Raw genomic sequence first — 16,363 nt, 5'->3', positions numbered from 1 at the left:
CGCAGTTCGTTGGGGTTTTTAGTCAACGCGTCCATCGAAATACTAGCCTCTGTTTCGGGATTTCTTTCCACATTGAATCAACAAGTAATAACACATGTATGTATTGTAGTTTTGAAATGAAAGGATATGTAACTTAAAAAGGAATGAATAAAAACAAACACAGAAATGAAAACGACCAATGATACAAATGAAATAATGGGTCAAGTAACCTTAAACGGTTATCGTCAATATTGAAACGCGTGATATTTCACACAGCCGCCTTTTTAATATACGTGCCACATCACCAGACATCATTATAAGATGTGTGTTGGACGTATGACATACATTTCATAATTATAAAACGTCTCAAAGTGCACATAAGCATCTAGTGAAACAACTCCTCATCATCACTGCCTTACCTGTATTCCTTGTGATGTTCTCGCGGTATGGCAAGAGCGACCAACTGAGGAGTAAGTGCAACTGACGAATCAATAGGACTTTGTGCCATCTTGAAACATTCGTAGTCAATATTTTACAATATATCCAGGTGTTAGGATCAATGTTCCATTGTTGAAGCTAATATATAGACGTCCGCAGTATTCCTGGAAAGATTCGATAATGTCTTTGTTGGCCTACAGTGTTCAAAGATGTAAAATCGACATGAATATTCTAGAGTAAATTATTGTTTTTGTCATAGTTATACTGGTGTGAAATACTAAATACAGCTTGAGATGACAGCGTCATATCACAATTTTTCGTCTCTGATATGAGACCATTTAATTACATTTTCATCCAAACGTTTTCAAACGGTTTCCAGTATATAAAGCGAACATATTTTCACTCAGGAATAAATTATTATAAGATGATTCACGACCTGACAAATGAGCCCAATTTGCATACTTGGGAAAGCCCCACAGAACGATCCACTTGAAACAAGAGGGAGACAGGTTGTCTGATAAATATCAAGAAGTTCATTTCCCCCCGTGCGTTTCACGCATGAATTGTTATAGCACACTCGATTTGGGAACAGGTACAATCCCAACGAATTGAATCAACACAATATACTGAGCAAATATGTTTAGGACCACCGATCCATTTCATGAAGCAAATGACGTTTTCCTGGTTTTTTTAAACAAAATTACAGTATTGAGACAGGTGTAAAACAGTAGCGAGACAGGTGTTACACAGTAGCGAGACAGGTGTTAATCAGTAGCGGTGTTGATTTCATGTCACGGTTAGCATGTATTGCACGTGCATAATCGTCACGCTTCCTGTAGCAGCCAAGTGTACTCACCCAATTCGTTGTACCGCCTCTCTTGTCACAAATGCGTTTAATGCGCAGGATCATCTAATATGTGTCTAGTAGTAAATCACTTGACAGTCTGGACCAGACATTCACAGAGTTAGTGAGTTTAGTTTTACGCCGCACTCAGCAATATTCCAGCCATATGGTGGTGGTCTGTAAATAATTGAGTCTGAACCAGACCATCCACTGACCAACAACATGAGCATCGATCTGCGCAATTGGTAACCGATGACGTGTCAACAAAGTCAGCGAGCCTGACCACCCGATCACGTTTTTCGCCACTTACAAGCATTGTCGCCTAGACATATAAAGACTGCTTCACTTAGCATATGTATTGCTTCACTGCATGAACCAAATAGCTAGTTAACAACTCCGCCTTAGACTACTTCCGAAACACCAGCAAAAGAAAGAGAAAGTTTAGAAAAAATGGAATTTCATGGAAGTAAGCATTCATGTTAGTCAAAAAAGTGTTGCTTTTATTTAGCGGTTCAGTATACACTGTTTAAAATGACGCTGGTCTCAAGAAAAAAAAACACAAAAATCTCATTTCAAAGATATTTCATATCATCACATATAATATATTACATTTTGTTATGTATAGTAGATAGGTAAATAAACAATATACATTTGAACATATGAAGATGAAGTACATACATTTGCCTCTATCAACAATCATGAACAAACACCCAAAAACAACTGTCATTCTGAAAAATTAAGCAACTGTGAATCGATCCATTTCGTGCATCAGACAACCTTACAATACTAATCATTCACTGGAATCCATGTAGCACAGACTCACTATGAACAATATATGTATCTTATACTTAGAGATGCTATCTGATCTTTGATTCAAAACTGCCTTAAGTCTAAAATACAGTATAGAGTAAATAGGACTGTTGGGAGTTCAACTGGTGCCAGTTACATAAGCCAACCTTAGCTGTCCCACAATAGTTAGGATGTTGAGTGAGTTAAGTTTTACCCCGCTTTTAGGTGAGGTGCACTAGAAATAGGCTCCACAAATTGTACACATGTTGGGAAATTGTACATGGGGTCCTCAGTGTGACAGGTGAGCAATTTAACCACCAGGCTACCCCGTCGTCCATGTAGGACTGTGTTTAAGTTTGGGGATTATGTTGGCACAAAGGTCATTTTTCATGAATGGGTGCTCCAAATATGACCTCACTGCTGCAATCTAATACCTTCGTCTTGTATTTCCCTGCAACATTTAATTAGTCCTTCCATATTTATTTTACCTTAAAATTGAAAACAAAATATTTAGTTTGAAAAAGCGTATTTGGCATCAGGACACTTATCACTGGATTGAAAAAACAAATGTCAGACAAATCTGTGTTCAAATTCATACAGGGTTGAAAGAAAACTAGCACAAAATGGAATTTCAACTAGTGCCAGAAACAGAAACTATGAATTTCTTGTACCAGGGGGCATCACTGATACCAAACAATGACATAGAATATTTTCTTTTGATTGTACTGCATGCAGCATGATAACAAGGAAACTCCATAAACATATGGACACTGAGAAAATGTTCAGTGAAACAATTATTGCCATTTTGACAGATTATCAACCAGTCCTTTCTGATGTTCCAATTCCACCAATTGGCAGTCAGTGTTTGGTATACACATCAGAACTTTGCAATGCGAAAAAACAGAAAGTCTTCTTTTAAAATTGATACAATTTATCGTACACAGTCAAAGAGAACAGAAAAATCAAAATAAAATAAATTAGTACAAGTCATACCAATAAATGACTGTGTAGCACGCAAAATGTCAGCACCTTGCTAAATATCTATATCCTTCTGTTTGGCTTTTGAGACACTTAAGAATATATATTGCTTTCCCCATTATCACAAGAACAATCATAAAACATGTCACCGACTTCTTAAAGGCACCTTTACCTTGAACACTAGCCATCATGTGAGTATTTTACAATGCCAGTGTGACCTGTCTCACCATAGGGAGAAATAACACAGCAATCCAAAAACATGAAATGATGATTGGGGGTTGTCATCACACTAAACATCAAGGTTGGCTGATTGTTTCTTTGACGAAGCAGCTATAGAGTGGTGGTCTGTAAATAATCTAGTCTGGATCAGATGACCCAGTGAACAACAGCATGAGCATCGTTCTACACAATTGGAATTTTACCTGTCAACCATGTCAACAAGTCTGACCACCCAATCCCATTATTTGCCTCTTACAACAAGCATAGGTTGCTGAAGACAAATTCTAATCCGGTTAGCTATTGCATCAAGGTGTTGATCTAAAAATAATCATTGTTTGTGCTTGTGAGATGTATTTTCAACTCAAATTAGACAGTAGTGGACAGCTATTGCGTATTTAATCCTAAACATCCTTGGCTGCATGAAATGATTTGACCTTGCATTGATGCAAAAGGTAGACTGGCACCGACAATTGGCAACTGAGAACTGAGAACTATTTCTATTTTCAACTTACGTCCATATGCAACCAAATAAAATTGATATTTTTTTTCATACCCATGACTTGTATATCCATACATGTTACCAGGTAACTTGAATGGAATGGTGAAGTCTGGAGTAGAAGTTTTTGCTGTACAATTGATGTCAGGAATGACTGAAATTAGAACTGGTCCACAATCAAATTGGATGTAACAAAATTCAGTGGAGACAAAATGGAAAGAACATCAGTGACATCTCATAAACCTTGCGCTGTAGACAAATCTTTATCAAAGTTCATCTATTGTTGCATACATCCATCCAACATAAAACTACATGAATCAATTCTGAAATAAACGATGAACAGGACCTTTGGCAATATAAAAGATATCCACCAAATCCTGTGCTATCACATAAAAAAATATGCAATATGATATAAGTTGTGAAATGGCGAGTTTGAGTGATTGAATGAGTGAGTGAGTGAGTGAGTGAGCAGCAATATTTCACCTATATGGCGCCGGTCTGTAAATAATCAAGTCTGGATCTGCACAATTGGGAACCCATGACCTGTGTTGACCAAGTCAGCAAGTGACCACCCGATCCCATTAGTCGCCAAGTACAACAAGCACAGTCGCCTTTTATGACAATCATGGGTTGCTGAAAACCTATTCTATTCTTAGTTAAGGTGATGTTGAAGTGATGCTGAGCTGATCATAGTAAGTCTAGATGCCAAATGATGTTCAACCGATAATCAGTTCAAGCCGAGTTGCTATCAAGGTGGACGTAATGTTATGGTGCTGTTCAGCAATCAATGATGTTAAGGAGAAGTTATGCTGATGTCAAGGCACACAGATAAGAGAATGTTAGTCCAGTTGATGTGATGATGGTTTTGGTGATGTTCAGGTCATGATGAGGTGATGTTAAACTGATTGTTGAGATTAAACTGAAGGGACACCTGTGTTGAAGTGATGCTATGTTCACGCTATGTGGTGTTCTGGTGATGTACATTTGATTTCTGATATGATGTTTAGGTAATGCTCAAAGGATGTTCAATTGACGCTGCATCCTCAAACAATATCTCCAGGGTATCTGTTCCAGAAAATCTCCACCATACCCTGAATGCACTTACGGCTCAGCACGACAACTGTATTACCTCCCTTTGCTGGCTCCGCATTATTACAGAAGCAGCTAGATAACTGTATTACCTCCCTTTGCAGGCTCCGCATTCTCAGAGTAGCCAATCAGATAAGCCACGGTTACAACCAAGCATACCAGTGTCAACAAGGATAGCAGTTACAGCTGTGGTAAGGGTTTGTTCGCAGTGTGACTCAGACTTGGGGGAAATCATACAGACAAATTGACAGGTCTGGAAACTTTACGAAACATGCATGAACTCATCCTACTGCTTTCAGAGTACCTCTGAATCATTTGTGTTGCCAAGGTTACTTGGTTACACAATTTAAATAACAAAACTGAGTTGCAATTGGTACACCCAACTTCCCAGCGTAAACACCCGATTGGATGAAAAGCCAGCCAAGGGAGGTAATAAAATTCTCAAATCGGCCTGTAGATGTGTCCAGAGTAGAGTAAAGATTTATCAGAGGGTATACCCTGGAGATATCGAGAGATGGCGTTGATGCTCTGTTCTGGTACTGTTGAGAGGGAATTGCTATTAAAGAGATGTTATTGTCAACTTAACATTGAGGTGAGTAGGTGATGTTCAGGTGATGACGTAGTCTGTCGCAAAGTCCCTGAACCACATTATTTTGCCTACTGCCAAGCCTCCTCTGCAGTGCTGAAGCCTTAAATGAAGCAAGTCTAGATTTCCTCAGATTTTGAATCTCTGGTCTCCCTGGGGCTCCTTTTCAATTAAAATGGATTTGTTTGTTACAATCAAAATCATATATACTCTGAGACTAAGTGAGTGAGTGAGTGAGTGTGTTTAGTTTCACGCCGCACTCTGCAATATTCCAGCTATATGGCGGCGGTCTGTAAATAATCCAGTCTTGACCAGACAATCCAGTGATCAACAACATGAGCATCGATCTGCGCAATTGGGAACCGATGACATGCATCAACCAAGTCAGCGAGTCTGACCACCCAATCCCGTTAGTTGCCTCTTACGACAAGCTGAGTCGCATTTTATGGCAAGCATGTGTTGCTGAAGGCCTATTCTACCCCGGGACCTTCACAGGTCTCTGAGACTGAGCCTTAGTCTTGTGATGATGAAGTGATTTCGTAAACTGATTGTAAAGATGTCACTAAGGGAATACTGATATTTACGAGACGCAATGCTGATGTTACGCAGGATATGTGATGTTGAGGTGATGTTTAAGTGATGTAAAGGACATGTTCTGCTAATGAGGTGATGTTCGCCTGATGGTGAAGGCATCCAATGTTGATACTATGAAGGATATGTGATGTTATGTGTATGTTGAGGTGATGTTTAGATGATGTAAAGGTGATGTTCAGCTTATGTCGAGGTGATGTTCTGCTGATGGTGAAGGGATCCAATGTTGATATTATGAAGGATATGTGATGTCAAGGTGATGTCAAGGTGATGTTAAGATGATGTTGAGGTGATGTTCAGCTGACGTTGAGGTGTATCCAAGGCAGCATTCAAGGCACTAGGGATACATCACCGTACCCCTCACTAATGCTATAAGAACAGCGTCCACATGGCCACTATAACATTGAGCAGTAACAGCACAGTTCCATACAGTATACACAGGCTGTATATAAGACTCCTTATATCACTGTCTGGGATGGTCGACCGAAGACTGAGTTCTATGAATGCCTTGCAGATCCACTGCCCATCTAGAGCATAGCAGGGAACCACGTTGAGGATCACCAATGCCCCTGACAAAGACATCAAGTATCTGACAGAAGTTAAGGTTTGATTATCAGTTATCACAGGATGGCAACAACATCGATCCTCTGTAAATGAACAATATCTCACATGTGCAAGTTTGAGTTGCAAAATGAGGAAATTCATGGGTGAGTGAGTAAGTAAGTTTAGTTTTATAGTCCGTTTGGCTCAAAAGCAGACCAATGAATTGCGGTCTAGCTTGAAAACTAATAAACATAACTTACTCAGTGAAACGCGGATCATTATCAGGACATCATACCAATTCTGTGAGGCTCTTTACAGTGAGTGAGTTTAGTTTAAATCCACTTTTAGCAATATTACAGCTATTTCACAGCGGGGCATGCCAAAACGGGCTTCAACCACTGTACCAATCTGTTATCACAAGGATGTTTCTGTAAAAAGGATACTTGCAAAATGTTTCTATGACATATGGAAGATTAAGTGGGATGATTGAACTGTTTGGCACATAATTGCTCACAGACACTGAAAATAAATAAAATGTTTTAATATATATATATATAAAATCAATTAAATACACATCACAATCTATTTAAATTAAATAATACATGTTTTAAATACATATCAACATGCTTTTGAAAATAAATATTGAAATGTTTTTAAACTAGATGTTAAATGCTTTTAAAATAAATATTGAAATGTTTTTAAACAAATATGATGCTTTTAATAAGACACAATGTAACAACGTCAATAAGATGGATCAATTATATTTTAGTGATCAACAGCATGAGCATCAAACTGTGCAATTGGGAACCGATGACGTGTAAACCAAGTCAGCGAGTCTGACCTCTGACCTCCCGCCTCTTACGACAAGCGGAGTCGGCATTTGTGACAAACATGGGTTGCTGAAGGCCTATTAACCTTCATATGTCACAAACAAACTGAAATACATCTCCCTCTCATGTAACTCACCTGAGTAAAATAAGTCAACTGGGTGTCCCAGAAATAATAATGGTGGTCTCCGACCATGATATATCCGTAAAAGTTTTGTTTCATTGTCAACAGCTGGATATACACAGGCCATCTCTACTTTGGGAGTGTAGCAGTCACTCTGCAGACGACAGATTGGACGGTCAGTCGTTGTCCGAGCCGGAAGGCAAGCATACTTCTGAAACACGGTTTATGCAATATCTAAGATAAAGCACATCACTTCTCCACTTCACCAGCTTCATTACGTCACAGATCTGCATACACTACAGTCATCATCAGTGGGAGTAAGTGAGTGAGTTTAACTTTATGCTACTTGTAGCAATACTGTAATGGTTAAAGCTGTCGCTGTTTGATTCCCTATTTGGATACTTTGTGAGAAACCCATGACTGGTGTCCCCCATGATATGCTGGAATGTTGCTAAAAGCAGCATAAAACTAAATTTACCCCCTAACAACTACCATGCAGACAATGGTCAAACCAACAAGCTTTCTCTGAATGCTGAACAGAAAATCAAGCTGTATACAAAGAAAAAGCTTCATCATATCACAGACACAATGGCTAATATATGTGAAATAGTCACGATCACATAATTTGTCTTGGTGCATCTGTATCTGAAAATATTTGAAGGAAAGAGATTAAAATAACACATTTTAGGCAATGAAAACAGCATATCTTCAAAATAATTATGTAAAATGCAGTCTATTTTGTATTGAGCAAAAGTTCATGAAAAGCTCATTGACTTGCATAAAGCCTACAAATGATTAACCTGATCTGAACATCTATTGAGTGGCGATATTAAATTTATCACATAGGTTTAACATATTCATTATATGAAAATGTGTAAATGAAGTATAATAAATATTTACGTGATACCTTTGATAGAATCTTAATGCCACAAGAAACAAATACAAAGAAGTTTCCTGTGTTCAAATGCTTCCAAAACAAACAGTGGACCAAAACGTTTGTCCCAAACAGTAACACATAAATACATACACTGGCCATTTATTAAATAGCCATTTCGTGCATTTCTTTGCCATTTCTGATGATGCTTTATACAAAGAACATACGTGAAAATTCTATTATTTTCAGAATGTGAGTGAATTTAGTTTTATGCTGCACTCAACCAAATGCTCCAGCTCTACGGTGGTGGTCTGTAAGTAATGGAGTTTGGACTACACAATCCAGTGATCAACACCATGAGCATCTACCTACACTATTGGGATACAAATTTTAATGATGACATCATGTAAAAAAAAGAGTGAGTGAGTAAACAATTTGGGTTATTCCGGCAATATCAGAGTAACCCATAAATGGGCTTCACACAATGTACCAATGTCAGGAATTGAACACTGGGACTAGATTTTCAAAGCTCTCTTAGCGCTAAGATTGTCGTAAGTGCCATCATTAACATCACCTTACAACTATCTTAGCGCTAAGAGAGCTTTGAAAATCTTGACCCAGGTCTTTGGCTTAAACCAGTGAAATACCCCTGGCTCCCATGTGAAGAGAATATTATCATTGTGTTTCCATATTGTAAAAATCATACATAAAGAATATTAACTTATGCATTATGCTCGCTGCATGTCATAGTAAAACACACCAGATAATATTCTCTCAAATCCAGTATATACTAGGATTACATAAGGTAGAAATATTTGCAGCCACGAAGACATAGCTCACCTGGTCTGACTTGTAGAGATCAATCTAACTACAAACCAAAGCTTTGTGACAAGGGATAAAATAGCATTCTGTAAAGAAATACTTTGTACTGCACATGGCAGAATAGAAAAAAATATACATATATATTTACTATGTTCCTCTCAAGCACCACTCCTTGTTAGCAATTGAAAAAAATTTAAAGCACATTTATTTGGAATGGGGGGTAACCATTCAAAAAGATTTTCAATATATTTTCCCTTACATGCCTAACAATTCTCTTTATGAGATCATTTCAAATTCTTTCATGATGTTTCATGTTACAAACATTTACGAATGATAAACTATAAGCGAAATCAAAAAGAAAAGGAGGCCTCAGGAATATTCTAGCTGTATTACATCAGTGTGTATTGTTTGTTGTTTGATAAGACTGCTTTCTATTTCCAATAATCCTCAAGAAACGTCTCTCTGGAAAAACCTCCTCTGATTCTGCTTCACCAATCTGTCTCTCTAACAAATGGATGGTGCTGAACGCCTAACAAAAAACAAACATTCAGTCCACCAGGTGAGCTTATACCTTATCCACGCATAAAAAGCATTTGCTGTTTAATAATGCCCTCAATATACATAATGCCCTCAATATACATAATGCCCTCAATATACATAATGCCCTCAATATACACTACCGCTTGAACTTCACTCAACTGGAACATAAGCAGATTATGTCTGTGAGTGGTTGGTTGTTAAAAGCCACACTCAACATTATTCGGGCTGTATGGAGGCAGCCTGTAAATAACTGAGTCTGGACCAGACAATCCAGTGATCAACAGCAAGAGCGCTGATCTATGCAACTGAGCTATGATGACGTGTCAACCAAGCCATGAAGTCTGACCACTCCAGCTCATTAGTTGCCTCTTACATCAAGCGCTACTGAAGTCAAATTCAAACCCAAATTTTCACGGGTCCTAAAACTGTGGGTCTACATAAACCATGGATGTCACATCTAAAAACATGCTGCTAGCATGGGAATTGTTTTTTAGAACATACTGATGTCTAATATCTTCAAACAATGAAGGAACAAAAATAGAAGGAAATGATTATTCATCAGTTTATGTAACACACTAAGGGAGATAACTAATAAACGTATTGGACACATGCACCTGTGGTTTATGATGTTTTGTCACTTAAAACTGTTATCACAGTTTACATACTACTTAAAAGAAATTAAACACTTGACTTTTCAGTCTTACAAGTAACCGGTTTCATTGGCATTAAGAAGCTGCCAGAAACAAAAAAGACAACACACTTTACACACTTTTTTTACCCTATCTTGACGTTACATTTTAGATCCTTACAACAGTCAAGCATGTCTTGCTTTTGTATAGACATTTGTACATTTGTCAAGCAAGTCAAGTTTTGCCTTACAATCTTGAACATTTGTCAAGCAAATCATGTTTTGCCTTACATTCTTGAACATTTGTCAAGCAAGTCATGTTCTGGCATACACCCTTTTACATTTGTCAAGTAAGTAATCTTTTGGCATTGTACATTTGTCAAGCATATCATGTTTTGGTACAGATCCTGACAAATTGCAGCTTTCTTCTTTCACAGCTGTTCTTTGTTTCTGTTTAGTTGTACTTGGCTGTTTTACTGTTTTCTATTTTAAATGAATGAGTGAATTTAGTTTTACATGGTACCCTGCTGCAACAACAATCTATACAACTGGGATACAATGACATGTGTCAGCCAAGCCAGCAAGCTTTTTTAGGAGTTTTATACCCTGCTATTAAAACAAGCATGAATTACTGAGGATCAGTTCTACCCCAGATCTATGCGGGTATTTTCCATTTTGAATCATACTCAACTGTGTACTCAAAAACGTAATTAAGAGTGTACTCACTGTGTCTGCCCTCGACTTGGTGTGGTATAAAAAACACAGATGTGTACTGCTCGTCTCGTTACAACAGTCCAGAGTGTCAGGTGTGTGACTGTAATCTGCAGTGTTTATCATGACCATGAGTAATAACAATCACCATCACAAAAAGAGGCAATTACCTGTCCTGTCATATATTGCAAATGGTGCACTTCACCTGTCAAAGACTGTTTTCGAAAATGCTCAGAAACCATGAACATATACCTATGATTGTGCATTTGGAATTTCATTAAAACATAATGATCAGAAGCAGCAAAATGATTCTTATGATAGCGATTTGAAACTTTAAACATACACCCTGAGTGAGTGAGTTTAGTTTGGTTTTACGTCGCTCTCAGCAATATTCCAGCTATATGGCGGCTGTCTGTAAATAATTGTGTCTGAACCAGATAATCCAGTGATCAACAGCATGAGCAGCGATCTGGGAACAGATGGGAACAGATGACATGTCAACCAAGCCTGACCACACAATCCTGTTAGTCTTCTCTTACAACAAGCATAGTCGCCTTTTGTGGCACACATGGGTTGCTGAAGGCCTATTCTATCCCGGACCTTCACAGGTCTACACCATGAGTAGTATGGAAGGGTGACAGTGTCTGGACCAGACAATCCAGTGATCAACAGCTTAAGCATCATTCTACATTATTGGGATACACTGACATGTCAACAAAGTCAGCAAGCCCTGATAAACCCAATCCCGTTACTCGCCTCTTAAGACAAGCATGGTCTGAGATGATCATTTGTAACCCATATCTTCATGGGTTGGTCCAATATGGGAGGAAAGTCCATTTTCATGAACATGTTGGGCATGTGCCATTTTAAGTGAGTGTTGTTTTACACTTCTCTCGGCAATATTCATCCAAATATCAAAGAAGAGGACACCAGAAATGAGCTTCATACATTGTACCCACAATGGGAACAGAACTCGGGTCTTAGGTGTGATCAGCGAATGCTTAAACCACCAGTCTACCACTTTGGGGAAAATGACCAAGCATGAGTATTATGATTATTTATATCAGGATTCAAACCCAAAATCATTGGTCAGTAACTCAATTATACATAGTGAATTACTGAAATTCCGTAAACAGGGCCATAAGTGCGAATCAAACAAATTTTGAAAAAGTTGTTGTTTTAGAAAAAAACGTTATTTTGAAACTAGTTCATAAAATGTGAAATTATCACTACGCTGTTTAGTTGGAAAATGAGTAAAACAATTAAATAAATGCCTGTTTATTAAAAAATAAGCTGTTTAAGAGAAACAGCTTGAAAATGGTATAATAAGAGTAAGAAATGAAAGAAACATGAGATATACAGTATTTTTGAACAGATGAAAAAGAAGCCTACTTTTAGGTGAAGTATCCAGATCTCGAATAAGTTGCACCGGCATGCAGTGCCCAAGAGATTGTTGCTTCATGCTTGCTACGATACAGTCGTGCCAAGTGTCGAGGTCAGTCACCATGCAGTCACTGATCCGTGTGATTGGCTCGCCTAGCAGGAGACCTCGAGGTCCAGATACAGCTGAATTCTGCAAACATAACATGCAGTTTCATTAGTCATTCTGTAATCCCAAACAGTACCTGTTGCATGAAAATCTGATAGTGGTGGCTTTCATTAATGAGAGAGTGAGTTTAGTTTTATGCCACACTCAGCAATATTCCAGCAATATGGCGACAGTCTGTAAATATCAATCCAGAGACCAAATGCATGAGCATCAATCTGCGCAATGGGGAACCGATGACATGTCATCCAGGTCAGTGAGTCTGACGACCCAATCCTGTTAGTCGCCTCTTATGAAAAACATGGGTATAACTTAAAGTGTGGAAAAAATCAACATAATTAAAATCACTGTTGAAAAGTGACACATTTATGGATTACCAACAAAAACAGTATTCTGAACTTAATTTAGAACCAGACCATTACCATAAACATAAGTTAGTGCAATGCGTGTGGAAATTAAAATCATACTGATAGTCTTCCCATCAGTACCTTTAACTTTTGCAAACTCTTCCTGAGTTGAACTTCTCACTTGGCAAATCATCAACGAAGCGTCTAATTTCTAGGTCAAGCACTCAAATCAGCATATCTTACATCAGTATCCCCAAAACAAGGCAGACAAGACCTCTTTCAGGAGATTATTGATTATTTATCATCTTGACAACTTTGACTGTGTTCCACTATTTCGCTTGAAGTAAATGCAAGTGGGAAGAAAGGTGGCATCTGACTGATGAAAATGAGGCATATACCAGTGCAATACAGTCCCTTTGATTTTGTTACAAAGCATTTCAACTAAAATATACATGTGAAAGGTCACAAAAAGGTCTGTTATCTGTCATCCGCCATTTCGTTTTAAGTTTGTTCAATATTAACACTGCTTAAAGGTCACATGCAACGTAAAACACAACTTTGCAGATTCTTGTACCTTTCGGTATGCATTTACCGAAACAAATCATAAAAAATGCCAATTCAGCCTATAAAGTTGAAAAAAACGCGATGAAAAAAAAGCCCGCGAAATCGGAGTTCAAACGTTTCACTAAATTCCCCCCAGCGCTGGGGGGAAAACTGGTTCCAACAGATGTGCTGCGCTGCGCCCGTGACGCATGCGCAGTTAATAGGTTCGCGGAGCTGGAAACAGTATGTATGCCCAGCGTCTGAGGTTGTGAGCAGTAGTCTAATCTTGGTTGTGTACACAAACAAGCAAATAATCTACTCGTTACGTAAAAAGACTTGTTGATTGTGGTAAGCAGTCTCTGTCACAGAGAAAGCTCAGTGTCTGGTTTATTCACACCTATATGTCTACCTGCCTGTCTGCTAAAGACAACATGCAATACACAGCTTCGATCATTGACCACGTGCAATTTGAACATAACACCTATCAGACTATACGACATAAAGAAAATAAGTTGATTTATGACTCGTGCACCCGAGTCCCGTGTCTGCCACATTATGTAATTAGGCACGTGTGACACACGTCATGTTTTTATGTCTGTGGGTTGCAAACATACTACTTTCATTTTTTTCGGATGACTGGATCTGACGGAAACTGGTGCAAACTCTTGTCAGTTTCAAGTCCTGCTTTGTACTTGGACGAATGACAGATTCCAGTAGTTTATCATCTCTACTGAAATGATTTTTGATTGGATCGAGCGCAAATTCGGAGAACATGTATTTTCCAAACCCAACATCTCTACATTCTTCATGGATAACGGCTTCTTTTAGGGTATATGATTTTGTTTGACAATAGTATATGAATCCATACTGAAACGACGCATCAAGTACACAAAAAGAAGTTGTTATCCATACAGAATCTTACTTTCTTGTGACCGGCTATGCTTCTAAAATGCCCATCAAACAGATCATCTTTCTGTACACACAATGAACCCTTAGCATATCAGCAAATGAAACAGCCAATCGGAAGCCGTCGTTACACTTGAGTGCATATCCACCAGCTATGACTGGGTTCGGTCTCCCGAGGGCTTCGTTTCGGGGGAAGTAAGCCCAAGTACAAAATAAGGCACTTTTGAATCGCGATTGTACGCTTATAATTTGTTTATTTCTTTTTTTAAAAGCAGCAATGTATATTGTATGTCATGAATAAGTGATACATGTGTTTTAATTATGTTTGATTTTTTGGTTGCATGTGACCTTTAAGGTAGGACTCATAAAAGCCAATAGTACCACTGCATTCAAGCCAAACAATTGCAGTCAAGGTGGCAAGGATCGAAACTGAACTTCCATATCAAGATTATATCTCTATTTGCTCTACTCACCGGGATAACACTAGTAACAGCCACTGCCTTGCTCTACTCACCGGGATAACACTAGTAACAGCCACTGCCTTGCTCTACTCACCGGGATAACACTAGTAACAGCCACTGCCTTGCCAAGAGTGTAGAAGGGCATCAGTGTGTGAGGCATGAGCATCAACACAAAAAGCGCTACAATGACGATGATGAAGTTGTGCCAGACACCTGCACAGTAGACTCGCAGTTGTCGTAAAGGGGAGATAACCTGGATGTGTTCTGTGGAGAGGTCAACGTATGCACCCGGGTACATCAAAAGCAGGAAGACACCAAACCCGTTTACTCTCACCTGCTCCCTGTAATGTGTCAAATGTTATAATTCAGATACAGTCAAATATTGCTGTGATCAAGTGTAGTGAATAAGTGGGTAAGTGGTTGAGTGAGTGGGTGGGTGGTAGAGTGAGTGGTTGAGTGAGTGAGTGAGTGGGTGGGTTGTTGAGTGAGTGGGTGAGTGAGTGGGTGGGTGGTTTAGTGTGGGTGAATGAGTTAGTGAGTGGGTGGGTGGTTGAGTGAGTGGGTGGGTGAGAGGGTGGGTGAGAGGGTGGGTGGTGAGTGAGTGGGTGGGTGAGAGGGTGGGTGGTGAGTGAGTGGGTGGGTGAGAGGGTGGGTGGTTGAGTGAGTGGGTGGGTGAGAGGGTGGGTGGTGAGTGAGTGGGTGGGTGGTTGAAAAAGTGGATGAGAGAAATGGCTCACTAGAAATGGGCTTTACACACTGCATGAGGGGAATCAAACCCGGGTTTTCAGCATGATGGGTATATGTGTTAACCACTTGACTACCCCTCCCATATGGTAGTAGTTTGGTGGTTGAGTGACAGAGTATAGTTTTACACCATATTTAAAAATATTCAAGCAATATCAGGGCAATGAGACCATAAATGGGCTTCACACATTGTACCCATAGGGTGAATCAAACCTGGGTTATCAGTGTGATGAACAAACACTTTAACCACTAGGCTACCAGACATCCCCGTGATGAAGTTAAAGGGACATACATTAATACTTCAATTTATTCAAGTTTCACTGAATAAGGAATAAGACGGTACAATGCTTTTTACTTCAAAACAACCCATTTGCTCTTGCCTTTAGACTAGACGTACCTGACTGCAGCAACAGCATGTCCAAACTCATGCAAGATGCCACACACCAGCAGAGTCAGCAGATAGTACCAGATCTGACTGGTCGGCAGATTCACACCTGGCATCTGAAACAGCAGACTAGGTATGAGCCCTTTCCTGTCGCTTTCCTGTCTACAGACAATCAGTTAAAGACTTGTATGAACTCTACTTTATGTACATGATGATTCCCTTTGAACAGAATGATGATCCATTCCACAAGTTATTAGAGGTTTGTTCATTGGATAATGCCATACTGACAGACTGAGTAACTGAGTGACTAAGTGAGTTAAGTTTTATGCAGCACAAGTAATTCGTTTTGAGCT

At 39.0% G+C, this 16,363-nt stretch overlaps 1 protein-coding gene across 1 annotated transcript in view; it reads right to left on the bottom strand.

Annotated features, from left to right (window-relative positions):
• Nucleotides 1-1,826: 1,826 nt before the first annotated feature.
• Nucleotides 1,827-16,363, bottom strand: part of LOC137287229 (membrane-bound transcription factor site-2 protease-like) — an 18,450-nt gene continuing 3,913 nt past the window's right edge. Inside the window, exons 3-9 of the mRNA XM_067819420.1 lie at nt 16,023-16,126; nt 14,976-15,222; nt 12,471-12,651; nt 11,094-11,188; nt 7,519-7,714; nt 6,996-7,071; nt 1,827-6,598 (exon numbers count right to left, since the gene is read on the bottom strand). Of these exons, the coding sequence (XP_067675521.1) occupies nt 6,379-6,598; nt 6,996-7,071; nt 7,519-7,714; nt 11,094-11,188; nt 12,471-12,651; nt 14,976-15,222; nt 16,023-16,126 (1,119 nt within the window). The 3' untranslated portion in view covers nt 1,827-6,378. The remainder of the gene's footprint in view (nt 6,599-6,995; nt 7,072-7,518; nt 7,715-11,093; nt 11,189-12,470; nt 12,652-14,975; nt 15,223-16,022; nt 16,127-16,363) is intronic.

This window comes from Haliotis asinina, chromosome 6, assembly GCF_037392515.1.
Source record: "Haliotis asinina isolate JCU_RB_2024 chromosome 6, JCU_Hal_asi_v2, whole genome shotgun sequence".
Classification (NCBI taxonomy): Eukaryota; Metazoa; Mollusca; class Gastropoda; order Lepetellida; family Haliotidae; genus Haliotis; species Haliotis asinina.
The sequence above is the reverse complement of the archived record's forward strand: the minus strand, read 5'-3'. Positions and strand labels throughout refer to the sequence as shown.